Source organism: Armigeres subalbatus, chromosome 3 (assembly GCF_024139115.2).
Source record: "Armigeres subalbatus isolate Guangzhou_Male chromosome 3, GZ_Asu_2, whole genome shotgun sequence".
NCBI lineage: Eukaryota > Metazoa > Arthropoda > Insecta > Diptera > Culicidae > Armigeres > Armigeres subalbatus.
The window spans coordinates 258,686,621-258,701,274 of NC_085141.1; the positions used below are offsets into that span (position 1 = coordinate 258,686,621).

General features: G+C 44.8%; 1 protein-coding gene across 1 annotated transcript; it reads left to right on the forward strand.

Annotated features, from left to right (window-relative positions):
- Positions 1-10,855: 10,855 nt before the first annotated feature.
- LOC134219573 (uncharacterized) lies at positions 10,856-14,140 on the forward strand. Its single transcript, XM_062698349.1, has 3 exons — positions 10,856-10,936; positions 12,046-13,368; positions 13,490-14,140. Exons 1-3 carry the CDS (start codon positions 10,856-10,858, stop codon positions 14,138-14,140), a joined length of 2,055 nt encoding a protein of 684 aa, XP_062554333.1.
- Positions 14,141-14,654: the final 514 nt, after the last annotated feature.

Below are 14,654 nucleotides of genomic sequence, written 5' to 3' on the forward strand. Positions count from 1 at the left end.
AACACCTCAAGAGGAAATACTTGAGACATTCAATTATGATTTATACGAGGGTTTCGGTGCTCTCCACAGCAACGTACAATCCCATTTTCACTTGGAAGGTAAGTAGACCGAATCTACCTTGACGAGGGCGACAGCGGAAATTGTCTTCCGTGGCTTCACCCAAATGGCAGTGAATTGAAACTCCAGAAAATTTACCTTCGGAAGGGCATCGTGAGTAATGAGATAGTACTTGAAAATTTCACTTCAGAAGTAAGGACGTTTTCGCTCGAGAAAACCGCCTATCATTTGGGTTGGTCACATCACAACTTTAACAATCTACCTTTGGGAAAAGTTTCCGGTCACACAAATGGTAATCTACTCATCTGGATCGTACTTATATACTTGGGAAGTAAAGTTTTCATGGCTGGAAGTAGAAACATGGGGACTCGTGGTCGCTTCTGACATTTGCGGCAGACCACAATGTCAATTAGCACCGTCAATTAAGTCATCTTCGGTAACACTTCTTGCAAGTTTGGTCTTCCGATTCCGATCTGGGTTGCAGAGGTTTGCTTGCCGCAACGGCATAAGAAACACGAGAACTAGCAGCTGAGAGCAGCTGCTTCTAAGATTCCTTGTTCCTTGAGTTGTTAGGAAGTATATTAGCGGAAAACTTGCCTGACCAAGAAGCCAGAAGTGGAAAATCAACAAACCCGATTATTGAAGTTACGTTAAATGACATGAACTGTGAAGCATCACAATTCTTTGTAGCAAACAAAACTGCTTCGGTACTGCTGTTAATTATGAGAGGAGAAAACTAGACAAAGGTTTGAATGAATGCCTGTTGTATATTCTCAAAGTATTTATTGCGTATCATATCGTACCTTATGTGATGTTATAGAACCGGACCTAATGGGCAAAAAAGATTAAATTAGAGAAAGCTTTAATCAGTATTTTAAATTTATATCTGCGTGCAATGTAGGTAACGGTATTTCAGCCCCACTATTGTTGATTACAAATTCCGATAATAGTACTCCGATGCCACATTATTGCCCCGGCAAAGGGTAAATGCACTCTTCTGTTTCCGACCAGGAAAATGGAAAACCTAAACAAATTCCGAAACAATTATTCACCGCCACGAACACCACGTCAGCATGTCATACCAACTACGGTTCTCTCGTTGCTCTTTTTGATTTTACGCGTGTCCACCTGCTGCCCACACTAACCACCCCCGGAGGTACGGCTGAAATGGAGTGGACCGTGGCCAATAGAGGGAAGGGGTGTAGGTAGATTGCTGGCATCCGTAGTGATGGGCCGTTCTGCCCGGAAAATGAAGAGTTCGTCTAGGCGCAACGTCATAGAATGATGGATGTGCGTACAATATTGTACAATACCAAATGATTTCACATAGCCCGAATATCCCCGCTGCTGGCTGACGTGCACCTGTATGGAGTCACAGGGATTTAAATTTGTTTCAGTGTGTATACAAAAAATGCAATGAAATGTGCTGACGTTCGCACGCAGTTTTCGAACCGGCACATCGCACATATGCTGAAGCCAAAGCTCACACACTTTAATATGCGAAGCATAGTCATAATATGTGAACAGAATTCTAATTGAATGGATAAAAGTGATGGAACATGTAGAACATTGTTCGATTAGAGTTCTACAATGTGTTGTGAAATGAACGATGAATCCAACGTATTTTTTGTATAATTGAATCCTATTTGAATGATGAGGTGTTTCTCATTGTTGACGTTTTGAACGAATCCAATGGAAGGCTAAGCTAAACTGTATATGCATACACATGCAAGGGAAGAGGCCTCATATTTAACGCCACTCGGGGGCAAACTGAATTTTAGATTTACTTCCATATGTGTTGTGTTTATGAAAATTGTGTATTTCACAACATTACACAGACTCTGTGTAATGTTGTGAAATACACAATTTTCATAAACACAACACATATGGAAGTAAATCTAAAATTCAGTTTGCCCCCGAGTGGCGTTAAATATGAGGCCTCTTCCCTTGCATGTGTATGCACCTCTATGTATTCTCCATACGAAAGATAAAAGTAAACGCGTGGTACATTGTTCCATTAGAACTACTAGCTAATAGGTTTCAAGTCTTCATAAGTTTTCTGGCAACTGTTACCACATTTTTATGAAGGAATGTAGCAATATTATGGAAAATTGGAGAAATTAGGAGAAGGTATCAGCTAGATTTGTTTGCCAAAAAATACCTATGAAATCCTTACAACGAAAAGTTTCTAACATCGTTCGGTTAAGGGCATATTATCCCTTTCTCTCCTAAAACGTTGAACAAGCGGTTGTACGCAATACGTTGTGGTATACGTAGTTCAAAAGTAGCAAAGTTGGTAATACAATTCCTCTCGTAGGGTAAAGGGTAGTGTTGGATAGTTAATAAACATGTTCAAAATATTCCCCCCAGGTGTCAAAATCTCAACAACTTATGCTTATGTATGCTCAATGCTCATACATGCTTATAACAATAAAACATTAGCTAGATTTCGGTTTGGTTACAGTACCAATGATGTATCAAGGACATAGTGGCATGGAAGCCACTACACTTTTGTTGTATTGATTCCCCAAATGAAACAGGTAGACAATGTAGATAAGATACTGATATTTTTTCAGATTTCAATAACTTATGAAAAGATGCTTTTCTAATCTGAAACCATCTCAAAGCCTTATTTGTAAATACCTGCACTGTTGGGACATTTACGGGCATGACGTTGAGACGTAATTAATGTGAATTTGAGGGTGATACCTCAGTTCTCCATAAGTCAAAGCACGCCGGGAAATTAGGAGCAAAACAGTATTTTTCACCTTAAGAATGATATAGGGGAAACTGGGGTAATATGCACCCCCGGGGAAAAACGACCCTTTGGCACTTTTTAATACATTTTCGGCAGTTTTTCGAGAGTATTTACTATAGCGCATGTAGTTCGGATCTAGAACTACCAGTCCAGTAGTAAACATTCATGAAAATATCTCTGGAACACCGCTAAAAATCCCAAAAGGTCGTTTTGCCCCGGGGGTGCATTTTACCCCAGTTTTATAAGCAACGAAGTGTCTTCAGCAAAACCATAGTTTATTGTTTAAGCTTTTAAGTTACATTTTGAGATGAAAATTTAGGGAATGAAATTTACAGGCTGATGTTCGCTCCAAAACAACTGTGATTTCTTCTGCAAAGTGCCTCAAAATTGAATATGGAACACCTTTTCCGAACATCGTACAAAGCTAAAATGAGAAATACAGAAGTTTAAATTTTTTATCTCACAATGGGGGCTTCGTGGCCGTGCGGTTAGCGACGTCCATCGTCTAGACGCATGTGCTAGGAAGTGTGGGTTCGATTTCCGCCCCGGTAAGGAGAAAAATTTTCGTGATCGAAAAATTCTCCACTGGTCCACTGGGTGTTATGTGTCCTGTCCGTTGTCTCATGTCGATGTCGTTGTCTCATGTACAACAAAGTTGTACCGAAAGGCTATATGATCACTCCAAAAATGAACTTTTGATAGGAGCCCCGAAGACCCAATGTGTTATATATCAATCGACTCAGTTCGACGAACTGAGGTGATGTCTGCCCTAGCAGCACACATGATACACATAGGTTACTGCAACTCATATGTGACCAGACTTGGTCACAATCAAGTTACTGCAACAATTTTTGTTTAACTTGTGCTGCTCGGGTGTATGTGTGTGTGTTTTTTTTTCTTCCTAAGCAATGGAGGGGGAATCTGCTCAATAGACACCCTGGGTTGTCCATGAAGTGCGGGGTTAAAGACCACCTTCAACAGCAAACGAGGGAGGCAGGACTACATCCCCGACCCGCTAAACCGTTTCCATTACCGCCAAGCCCATCGTCCCTTCGGTACAACCAGAAAGTAATGCTTCAAAGGGGGGCCAGTGCACAACGCACCCTCGAGGTTAGCTGCGTGTCCTTGCAGCACCGAACATCGTGACTCCCTCCCTCCTATGTCCTCGGAAGGTGGGAAGGGTCGACTTCGCGCCTGCTTCCCTCTGCACGACTGGTATCATGAATGATGATGCACATGAGCCTATACGTACTTTCTAATTTCGTTCTGTAGCAGTTAATACGCAGGGCCGTGCCCCAAGCTGGCCCCCCATACCTTAGTATGGACAGAGCGGCACTAGCCAGAAGCTTGCGCTTGCTGGCATAATTGACGTAGCTTCCAAAGGTGAGCTTATCGTCGATCATTACCCCCAAGGATTTGATGGAGCGTTCAGAAGTGATCGCGCAGTTGCTTGCCCTTATCATCCCTTGTTGTTCCGACTTTCGGTTGTCAACAACAACCACCTCAGTCTTGTGGAACTCATCCACTTCTCCACAATTGCGATCGAGTGCGCTGCAGTCAACTCCACCTCTTAGATCGATTCGCCGTAGACCTCCAGCGTAATACCGTCAGCGAAGCCGACGATTACCACGCCCACCGGAAACTTCTACCTCAAGACGCCTTCGTACATGACGTTCCATAACACCGGACCCAGTATGGAATCTTGTGGAACCCCTGAAGTTATGTCAACGCACTTCAGCCCCGCCTCCGTGTCGTATACCAGTACTAGATTCTGGAAGTAGCTTCCGAGAATCTTGTACAGGTACTCGGGAATTCCAAGACGCAGGAGCGCATCTGCAATAGCTGCCCAACTGGCACTATTGAAAGCATTCCTCACGTCGAGAGTCACTACTGCACAATAGCGAACTCCCCTCCTCTTACGCTGGATAGCTATCTCCGCGGGTCCGGTAACCGACAAGATAGCGTCTACGGTCGACTTACCCTTTCGGAAGCCAAACTGGTTACTCGATAGACCATCCGCACCCTCAGTGCGTATCAACAACCTGTTGAGGATGATCTTCTCGAGCACCTTCCCCGCCTTATTAAGCATGCATATTGGTCTATATGCCGACGGATCCCTCAGTGGTTTTCCCGCGTTTGACAATAGGACCAAGCTCTGCCTTTTCCATGCCTCAGGGAAGACTCCCCCGTCCAGGCATCTCTGCATGACAGATCTGAACATCTCGTGAGCCTCAGAAATGGCCGCTTTGATGGCCAGGTTCGGAATACCATCCGGTCCTGGGGCCTTACCTACACTAAGGGACTGTGCAATCCCCGCAAGTTCCGCCACAGTTACTCTTCCCTCGTCGGCCACCCTGGCCCCTGGCAGCTTCACAAAGTGAGGCCAGGGACTTGGTTCATGGTGTGGGAAGAGCCCCGCGATGATCCTCTCCAGCATCTCTGGAGACCACTTTGTAGGGGCCATCGCCCCACGTGTCTTGGCCATTACGACCCTATAGGCGTCACCCCATGGATTCGCGTTGGCACTTTGACACAGTCCCTCGAAGCAGGCTTTTTTGCTTGATCTAATCTCAGTCTTCAGAGCAGCTCTAGCAGCCACGAACGCCACCCGTTGTTCAACACGCTCCTCTTCTGTGCGTGCTCGCTGCATCCGCCTCCGTTCCCGTAGGCAGGCGCGGCGCAGGTTTGCAATTGCTTGAGTCCACCAGTAAGCCGGTGGCCTCCCATTCCTAGGGTGGACTTTTATAGGCATAGTGGCATCGCATGCACGCGAGACTACTTTAACCAGATGCTCGCCGCTCAGACCGAGAGTATTGTGCTCGCGGCGGAGCGCTCCCTTAAACACCTCGACGTCGAAGTACGATGTCTTCCACATACGAGGGCTAGGGCTCACCCCTTCCTCCGTCCGCTGAATGCTGGTCGTATAGTCGATACTGTAGCGAACCGCCAGGTGATCGCTGTGAGTGTGGCCATCATCTACCCTCCAGTTCGAACTACTCGTTTGGCCAGGGCTCCAGAACGTAGCGTCGATAATCGACTCGGCCCCGTTCCAGCTGTAGGTACTTTTGGTACCGACATTGGCCAAGTCTACATCCAACATGGCCAGTGATTCCAGCAGGATCTGCCCCCGTTGATTCGTGGAACGGATTCCCCATTCCACGGCCCAAGCGTTAAAGTCCCCCTATCACCACCGGCCTACGACCCATCAAGTTAGCCGTCAAACAATCCAGCATACGACCAAACTAGTCGATCAACCATCGAGGAGGCGCATAGCAGCTGCAGAAGAAGACCCCGTTGACTTTGCCAAAGACGAAGCCCTCTTGGACTGGGTTTTTCTCCGTTGTCCATATCTCCGCCATTTTAGACCCATCGGTGACCCAATTACCGTTCCTGGCGGGTACCCGGTAAGGATCCGCTATGATGGCGATATCCATCCCCCATTCAGCAACTGTATGACACAGCAGTTGCTGGGCTGCATCACAGTGGTTCAGGTTTAGCTGCGCAGCTTCGCAGCTTTGCTGGAACAAATCAAACAATTGGGAGGGTTCGTGCTGCATTGTGCCTTATGTGCCTCCAGCGTCGACAGAGCTTGCTTCTGTCAGCGCCTTTGCAGTCCCATTGCTTGACCCATAAGGCACACCGACCATCTCACCTTGACGCTCCCTAACTTGACTACCTTGGAGGCGTCCGCTGCAGATAGCCGAATCAATGCTACCTGCGTCCCTGCCGGACCTTTCCGTAGCCGAACGGCTACGATGGGCGTCTCCACTTCACACTGTCGCCGCAGTGCCGTGACGAGCTCTTCGACTTCGGTGATCTCGTCCAGGTCTTTAACCCTTAGATTCACCTCCGTCGTGAGTGCCCTCACCTTGACCGTCTCGCCTAGGACTTCCTCCGCCAACTTCTTGTAGGCGGCGCCCTTTTGCTAGACGCCCCGCTTCAGCTCGAGGATCATCTCACCCGTCCAGGTACGTTTTATTCAACGTACGTCGTCGCCGAGTTTACCGAGCTTGACGTCACTCCTCATCGCCTTCAAGACGTCCGAGTACTTAGCTTCGTCCGTCTTGATAACTAGGGCATCGCCCCTGGAGCGATTGGCGCCTACCCTAGACTTCTTGCTACCCTCATTCGCCTGGGCCTTCTTTACAGCCCTTGACGTCTTCGGTTTCCTCTTGTTCTTAACCAGGGTCCAGGAGGCGTCATCCCCATCTATTTCCCTGGTCTGGGGTGGCTGAGAGCCGGTTTTGGAGGTACCTAGCTGGGGTTCAGCTTCCAAGCCCCACTACCCTTGTACGGGGTAGTAACCCTCCGCGTTTTGAAGCGGACCCCAGGGAGCTCATCCCCTGGAGACTGTCTTCCACGTTTTTGTGTCTGCACCGTTGGAGTCGAATTGAGTCAAGTACGAGACACTGAGGACGACCTTACTGTTGAGGTCGAAATACGTATCTGTCAAGGTACAATTAAGTGGTGGAATTAAATGGGATTGTACAAACTCGTCATGACAAGTGAAGACATTCCACTAAAAAGCTCAAAATAATTTTCTTAACAAAACTGTTGGTTGAACAGAATCGTAAATGCATTTCTCTAAGTGACTTTATTTTTTATGATTCTTTGCAAAGATTGTCATTTGTCATTCATCGGTATCTGTTGATGTTAAACGTAATAATGGATTACTACAGATTCGAAATGTTTTCGGGGTAATGCATTTCGGGGTAGTGTCCCAATAGGTGTAATGGTTTTTGGTATTCGGGGTAATGGCCTTCTGTGTACTGGCATTTGGGGTAATGGGGTGGAGCAACATTTGTTGGAGCTTCATATTGAGCCTGATTGTCCGCTGATCTGATGGGATTTGGTGGAACGTTTTCTGGAAGTCACCTCCAACAGCTATCAGGCGTTTTTGGAAATGGCAGATGACTAGCGAAAGGGAAACCAACACAACCGAACATGGAGCAGCTCCGGATTTAGGGAAAGGATATTCACTGAAGCTGCCGCATCCCATACCAGACGCACTTTGCCTGGCTTTAACCACGTTGTTCAGCGGTAGCTACCACACAACAGATTGTACAGTCTCCATCAACTCAGCGTCGGTAGCTTTGCACGCGTATCGTTTTTGCGGATACTTCTCCTTCTGCTGGCACATATATTCCTTCAGCGCTGGCTTTCGAAATTGTGTTCGTGTACACGCAACTTAGGAAGGGAAACGATTTAGCATTGGGTACTCAGCCTCATCAGGCTCCGATGATTTTCCATTACTTTTAGATAGAACAAAGGTGAGATCCACGACAGGAAAATACTGGTTGAGAAGAGCTTCTTGACGATTCTGGGGTTCCGGAAATCCTCTTAGTTCAAGTTTTCTCGAGCATTCTAAATTTTGGATCCATGTCCATAATCCGATATTAATCTCCAAAGTATTTAAATACCTTAAACGGGTGAATAGAAGTGTGCTTGGGAGTCTTTCTGATAGCGTTATTAGCTCTTCGAGTCTCCCCAGAACACCATCTGAGAAGTCAGTGCCTGGGTAGGCAGCTATAGTTTGTGGAATTGCTAACTATTTGATGTTGTTTACCTTTTTTAAATCCCTGGAGTGCAACCGCAGGGAGGTATTTGTTGTTGATGGTAACTGGCAGGCTAATGTCGAAAATTGGTCCTAATTTTGCTGATCCATTTATATCACCCTCCGTCGCCGTCCATACCGGCCGTGGCAACGCAGTTCACCTTCTGGAGTCCAATGACCCACGGTGAATTAGGTCCGCGACGTTAGGCATAAAGGACCTAGGCATAACGGACCTTAGGCATAGTGTACGTTAGGCATAATAGACGTTAGGTATAATTCAGCCTTTATTGTGTTATGGGCTGTTCTTTGGGTCATTTAATGGATCATCGTCGATACCTAAAATACTTATGCCTAACGTCTTCGTGCATAACGTACTTGTGCCTAACGGTGTACACTGTACACCCGGGTGGATTGACCAGTTCGAGCAGTTCGAGACTCGTGGTAAGGTTGTTCCAGAAACCGTTGATATTCTACTGGATCTCCTGTGGAAGGGTGTGTGTTGTGTCCTGCAGGGAGCACAACGCGGAGGAAGATTCGTTGGAATCAGAAGGGAATTGGGAAGAATCCAATCCAGTAGCCGCTAGGTTGCGAAGGCCGACGGAGGTCCTTCGTAGCTTTTTTTTCATTTATGCTATATTTCACCGGGATCTTAGATGTCAAGTTTCAGTTTTCAACATCCAATTTTCATCACTGGAAGTTGTATAATATATCCGGTTACCCGGTCGACCACATAAGGGTTAATTAGCTAACATGAAGCTTACCCTGACATCGCCTCTAGTATCGTTCGTCGCCATTTATATAATCCTTAAAACATCACTGAACTCGACTCGGCTCTAACGGGTTTCGTTCTCTCAACATCTTTTTGCCAGCAATAATACCCACAATGAAACTTTGAGTGCTCCATGATTTCAGCTAGTGCAGAAGAACATCCAAACAGCAGTGCCACCAATGCTCCACCGTATCAAGCTCGGTTCTTCCTTTCCGTGTATCTTCCGTTCGGGCTCCATACGAAACTAGGCGGAAATAGAGGTCAGCCTGAATGCCCAAAAGGGTCCCCGGAACAAGAGCAAAGACTGCAGTGAACAAGCTTAGTCCTGACCAATCCCTCCAATCCCCATTGTCCACAGAGCTGGCAACTGCGAATCGAGTGCAATAAAATGAAAACAAAACCATTTCCCCGCAATTTTCCGCTTCGGATACCACTCTTTCCCAACATCAACGCTGCAGTAAAACAATACACTTCGATATAAATGCTGCCCGGGCACGGGAAGCATTTTGTGCGATGTCGATTTTCATGAAGCAGTCGAAAACTAAATGAAAATGCTTCTCGAAGTGCCACTTCCCAACCGTTGGAGCCGGCGAGACAGTCAGCAACTGCAAAGATACCCCGAAGCGTTCCTTTCAATGTGCATTTAAGTGGTTTTCAGCAGCTTCAGTTGTTTCGTTGGGACACGGAATCCGTAGGATGGCATGGATGTACAGCGCACTGCTCTGCTCCGAGGATTTCCTTCACATTGAACGGCGAGCCGGAACTTAACCAATTGTCACAAGCTTTTCTCCGCTGTTATTTCATTGCTAAGTACGGCAGTGGCAGACTAGCAGCAGCATCATACTCAGTGGATGTTTTCCGAAGTGATACAATTGGGGTAACCGTTGCCACTGCACTTTGCATTCGTCTTGCTGCCGTAACCACTTCAGTCGCACGAGGAAGAACATGAACGGAATAAGCTTCTCAGAGCATGGTTTCAGCTTTAACTGTCAAGTTTTGCTGTTCACAAGTTGTGGGACTAATTTTGAGACTGGGTTCGACCCGGCTTCGGTCAATTGTGTTGTGCAATGTAAATCGGCAAACCAGAAGGAGTTTCGCTTGTTTAAGTTGTGTTGTGGTTGTAATCCCTAATTAGAAGCTGTCAATTAGCGATGGCTAGACTAGAAACTACAACTCAGTGACATGATCACTATGCTATAACAAAGATTTACAGCAAAGCGTAATGAATATTAAAAGACATATACAAGAAAACGAATGCAAGTAAATACCAACGAAAGTAATGCATTTTCAAAGCAGAATTTTACCAATTGAACTAATAATTCAACTTCAGTGAGTGCTGTTCCATGGACGTGGAACACTTATGTATGTAGTTATTGAGCTCATTTTTCCCTAATGTTCCATATATCACGAGTTATCATATCTTTTGTTATTTTATCCTAAAGACATTGTTCTAAAATTGTGTTTATCTCTTCAATGTGGATTCACAGAAAGGCAAAACATATATTTTGCTGGTAAAATCTGGAAATTTAAAGGATTTTGGGGTCAAATAAGCTTCAAAGTGCTTTTATGTGAAGTTTTCGGGGAAGGGGAAGGGCCATTTGAATGAAGGCCACTAGCCCGAAAGTTGTTTGGCCGAATATACCATTAGGCTTGTGCGGAGCTATATGTAAATCTGACAGCACTGCTGATAAAGCTTGACATTACGTGTGACCCCTTGATGCGTTACGTTTGCCGACGTCACATCGAGCAAGCATTCAATCGCCAAATGCGCGGCTTTCGAGTGCTAGCAGTTGAAGAGGTAAGACCGTGTAGACGTTGATGCGTGACTGGGTGATTCCTAGGAGTTAGAGACACACATTTTGGCGATCCTGCCAGGCTGTTAAATTGTAGCATACAATAAATATATTCGTGAATTTTGTGAAAAGGAATCACCCAGCACGCATGGAAAATGTTAAGATTCTTTCGTTGTGGGTGAACAAAATGGTGGTGGTTCTGTCCCTTGAAGTGATACAGGGAAGGTAATAGTGAAAAAAAAATGGCGGTCGTGAGTTTTTTTTTCGTTCGAAAAAATCAAGGTCAAGAGGGAAGATAACAAGTTTGTTTAAGTTTATACCAATTTATCGTTACGGTACTTTTAATATTACAAGTGAACAATAATGAAACCATTGTTTTGAATTGAAGAACAACTTAACAAACTAGTACATGCTTCGTTAGAAATAATACATATAAAATAATATCCCAGTGAAAGCTAAGTTGAGATGGAAAAAGTAATCGTCGGGTGTTACAGAAAATAATTCAATGGAAGGTGTTTGAAAATAATCCATTTAACTTGGATTAACAATTATGTATATTATGATAGCGGATCGGGATGACCGCTTTAGATTTGCTGGCCGCGGATCGGGATGACCGCGAAGACTTGTTAGTAGACTATATTTATTACCTAAACTGGTTGCTAGCGGATCGGGATGACCGCTAAAGGTTGGTAGCGGATCAGGATGACCGCTTAAGAATGGTAGCGGATCGGGATGACCGCTTTAGATTTGCTAGTAGCGGATCGCTTTAGACCGCTTTAGATTTATTAGTAGTAGATGAAGACGACCGCGGATTATTTATAGCGGATCGGGATGACCGCTTAACATTGGTTTGTATCGGATTGGAATGACCGCCTTATTTTTGTTAAGTACTATGCTAGTATTACAAAACACTATTTACTACCGAGTTGATTGAGCTAAATTTGGAATGTTTTTTTTTAATGATTTGGAACTAGCTAATGAATCAAAACGTGAAGAAAATTGATTAAATAGAAGAAAACTATTGTAACCGAATTGACTTACATAAAGATAACGAACAATTAACTATGAAACGAATAATCTTACGAAATTCTTCAATACTATAAATCTTTTACAGATAATTTCGATTTTCCTACAAAAACCGAACATGAATAGCGACGGAAAATACGTGCGGGCTCCGGTACTTCTGAGTGAATCGGAAGACTCCAATGATTCGTTTCCTGGTGAAACAGAAAAAGCTATTGCCGATGACGATAGCGTATATTCAAGTGAACCATATCAAGCGGAATCTCTGGATGGAGAAGCTGTCGAGCTCGATGTCGTGGAACGCAACACCAACCGTAACCAAGGTAACACAGAGGACGTAGAAGAAATGCGAAAGGAGAACCTAGAGTACAGGCGCAGAATAGACCAGATGCAAAATACATTGGATAAGCTCATGAACGAGAAGCGGTCAAATCAATCTCAGGACACCACCGGCTCAATGACCCGCGAAATCGATGAAAGTTGGAATAATGGGGACGCATTTGCAGTGCCATCGACGAGCACGGGCGGCATACGTTGGGAGCATATTCAGCCCTTTCCAAACGATGTACCAGCGAATATGATGTGGGAGCAATGGAATCGGTTCATTGATCGTTTCGAGATTGCTGCCTCTATCTCGAACGTCAACGACCCTATCAAACGCTCACAGATACTGTATCTATCCATGGGTGAAAAGCTTCAGGGAATAGCACGAGCCGCTAGACTTCGTCCGAATCTTAAAGATCCGAACTGTTACAAAATATTCGTAAGAAACATTGAAACATACCTGCAATCGATGGTCGATATTACAGCGGAACATGAAATGTTCTCCAATTTGAAACAGGATCCGGACGAGCCTGCTTTAACTTTTCACGCTCGTTTAATGGAAAAGGTTAGGCTTTGTAGGTACAGCAGTACAGATGAAGATCGTTTTGTGAGGATGCAGCTGCTTAAGGGCATGCGGAATAGAGAGTTGGCCAGAACAGCAAGAACGTTTGGATATGAAACAACATTCATCGTTCAATCGGCTACACGTGAAGAGGCATATGCTGCTGGAACAGTTCAAGCTAGATCCGCGGATGCCTTTGCGGTGGCGAAAGACCGACAACGTCGCCACATACCTTCTGATGGAGTGCCCAATACACGCCGGCATGACGCCGTTAACGATAGGCAATTCCGCCCTAAACGGCAACGTGAATCTGATGACACAAGTTACTATGGACGTGGACGCCGCTCTCGTTGTCCGAAGTGTTTCCTTTTATTTCATAAGTTCGGATCATGTCCAGCATTCGATCGGAACTGTAAAGCTTGTGGCGAGCGGGGTCACTTCGCGGCCGCATGCCGGAAGAAGAATGCCAACACTATCCAGCTTAAACGTGATCTTCCAACAGGTTGGGAAGACGAAGATAAGACAAAGGTAAATACAGATTAAATCCTCATGGTGACCTTTTTTTTTTTTTTTTGATTCCTTTGTATCGCAGAATTACCTGAAAATAAAATGAAATATTGATTACTACAAAAATTGAGTTTTTTTTCAGCAAGTAAATGCACTGACTCTGGAACAAGCGCTCATTGATTGCCAAATAGGATATTCAACTCCAATTCGGTTTCTCATAGACTCTGGAGCGGACGCAAATATTATTGGTGGAAAGGATTGGTCTAAATTGAAAGAGGAATTTTCATCAGGATGCGCCGACCTTGAGCCCATGGAGTTATCATTTAATAATGATCTACGATCGTATGCTTCATCAAATCCAATTTCAGTTAAATGCGCATTTAGAGCTGAAATTCGGGTAGTTGGATGTCCGAAACCATCGATGAGGGCAGAATTTCTTGTCGTTCCCGAAGGACGCCGTTCGTTGTTAGGTCGCTCTACAGCAAGCGACATGAATCTGTTGAAGATTGGCGTTTCCGTGAACAATTGCGAATCATTAAAAAAGGACCATTTATTCCAGAAGGTTTTCAATGTTCTAGTAAAATTCAGCGTTGATAAGTCGATACCCCCAGTAAGAAATGCTTACTACAATGTACCTGCAGCGTACAGGGAAAGTGCGAGAAAGAGACTCCAAGACATGGAAACCCAAGGTATCATTGAACGAATAACAACAGCTCCCAATTGGATCAGCGGTGTGTCGGCTGTTGCTAAAGGTAAGAATGATTTCCGGCTGGTACCTAAGGCTGGTACCTGAGGGCACCTAATCGAGCTATTAAAAGAGAGTACTTTCGACTACCGTTGTTGGAGGAAATGAAGGTCAAGCTTCATGGTGCAAAGTTCTTCTCAAAGCTCGATCTGACGAACGCTTTTTATCATCTGGAGCTCCACGAAGAATCACGAGACATGACCACATTCTTATCAGAAAATGGAATGTATAGATTTACCCGATTAATGTTCGGGGTAAATTGTACTCCGGAGCAGGGTTGCCAAATGAAAATCTGTATTTTTGACCAAAAAAATCTTTTCATCTGTATTTCTTTCTCCAAAAATCTGTATCAATATCTGTATCGAATTGTTATTGCCGCCATTTTTTTACGTCTAACTATCAGTAGAAAAAATGATATTAAATTTTGTATTGTGATACTATCCTTTGGGAAAAAATCATAACCATCACAAAAATGTAACTGAAAGTCACAAGCCGGGTCTGACACCCTCCCTCCCCCTTTAGCTTCATGCACTTTGAGAATAGTTCCAGTAGCAAAGCGATT

Coding starts and splice junctions, on each gene's coding strand:
- LOC134219573 (XM_062698349.1), top strand. CDS start 10,856: ATGCGTTACGTTTGCCGACGTCACATCGAGCAAGCATTCAATCGCCAA. Junction 10,937..12,045: donor GAGTGCTAGCAGTTGAAGAG/GTAAGACCGTGT, acceptor AATCTTTTACAG/ATAATTTCGATTTTCCTACA. Junction 13,369..13,489: donor AAGACGAAGATAAGACAAAG/GTAAATACAGAT, acceptor GTTTTTTTTCAG/CAAGTAAATGCACTGACTCT.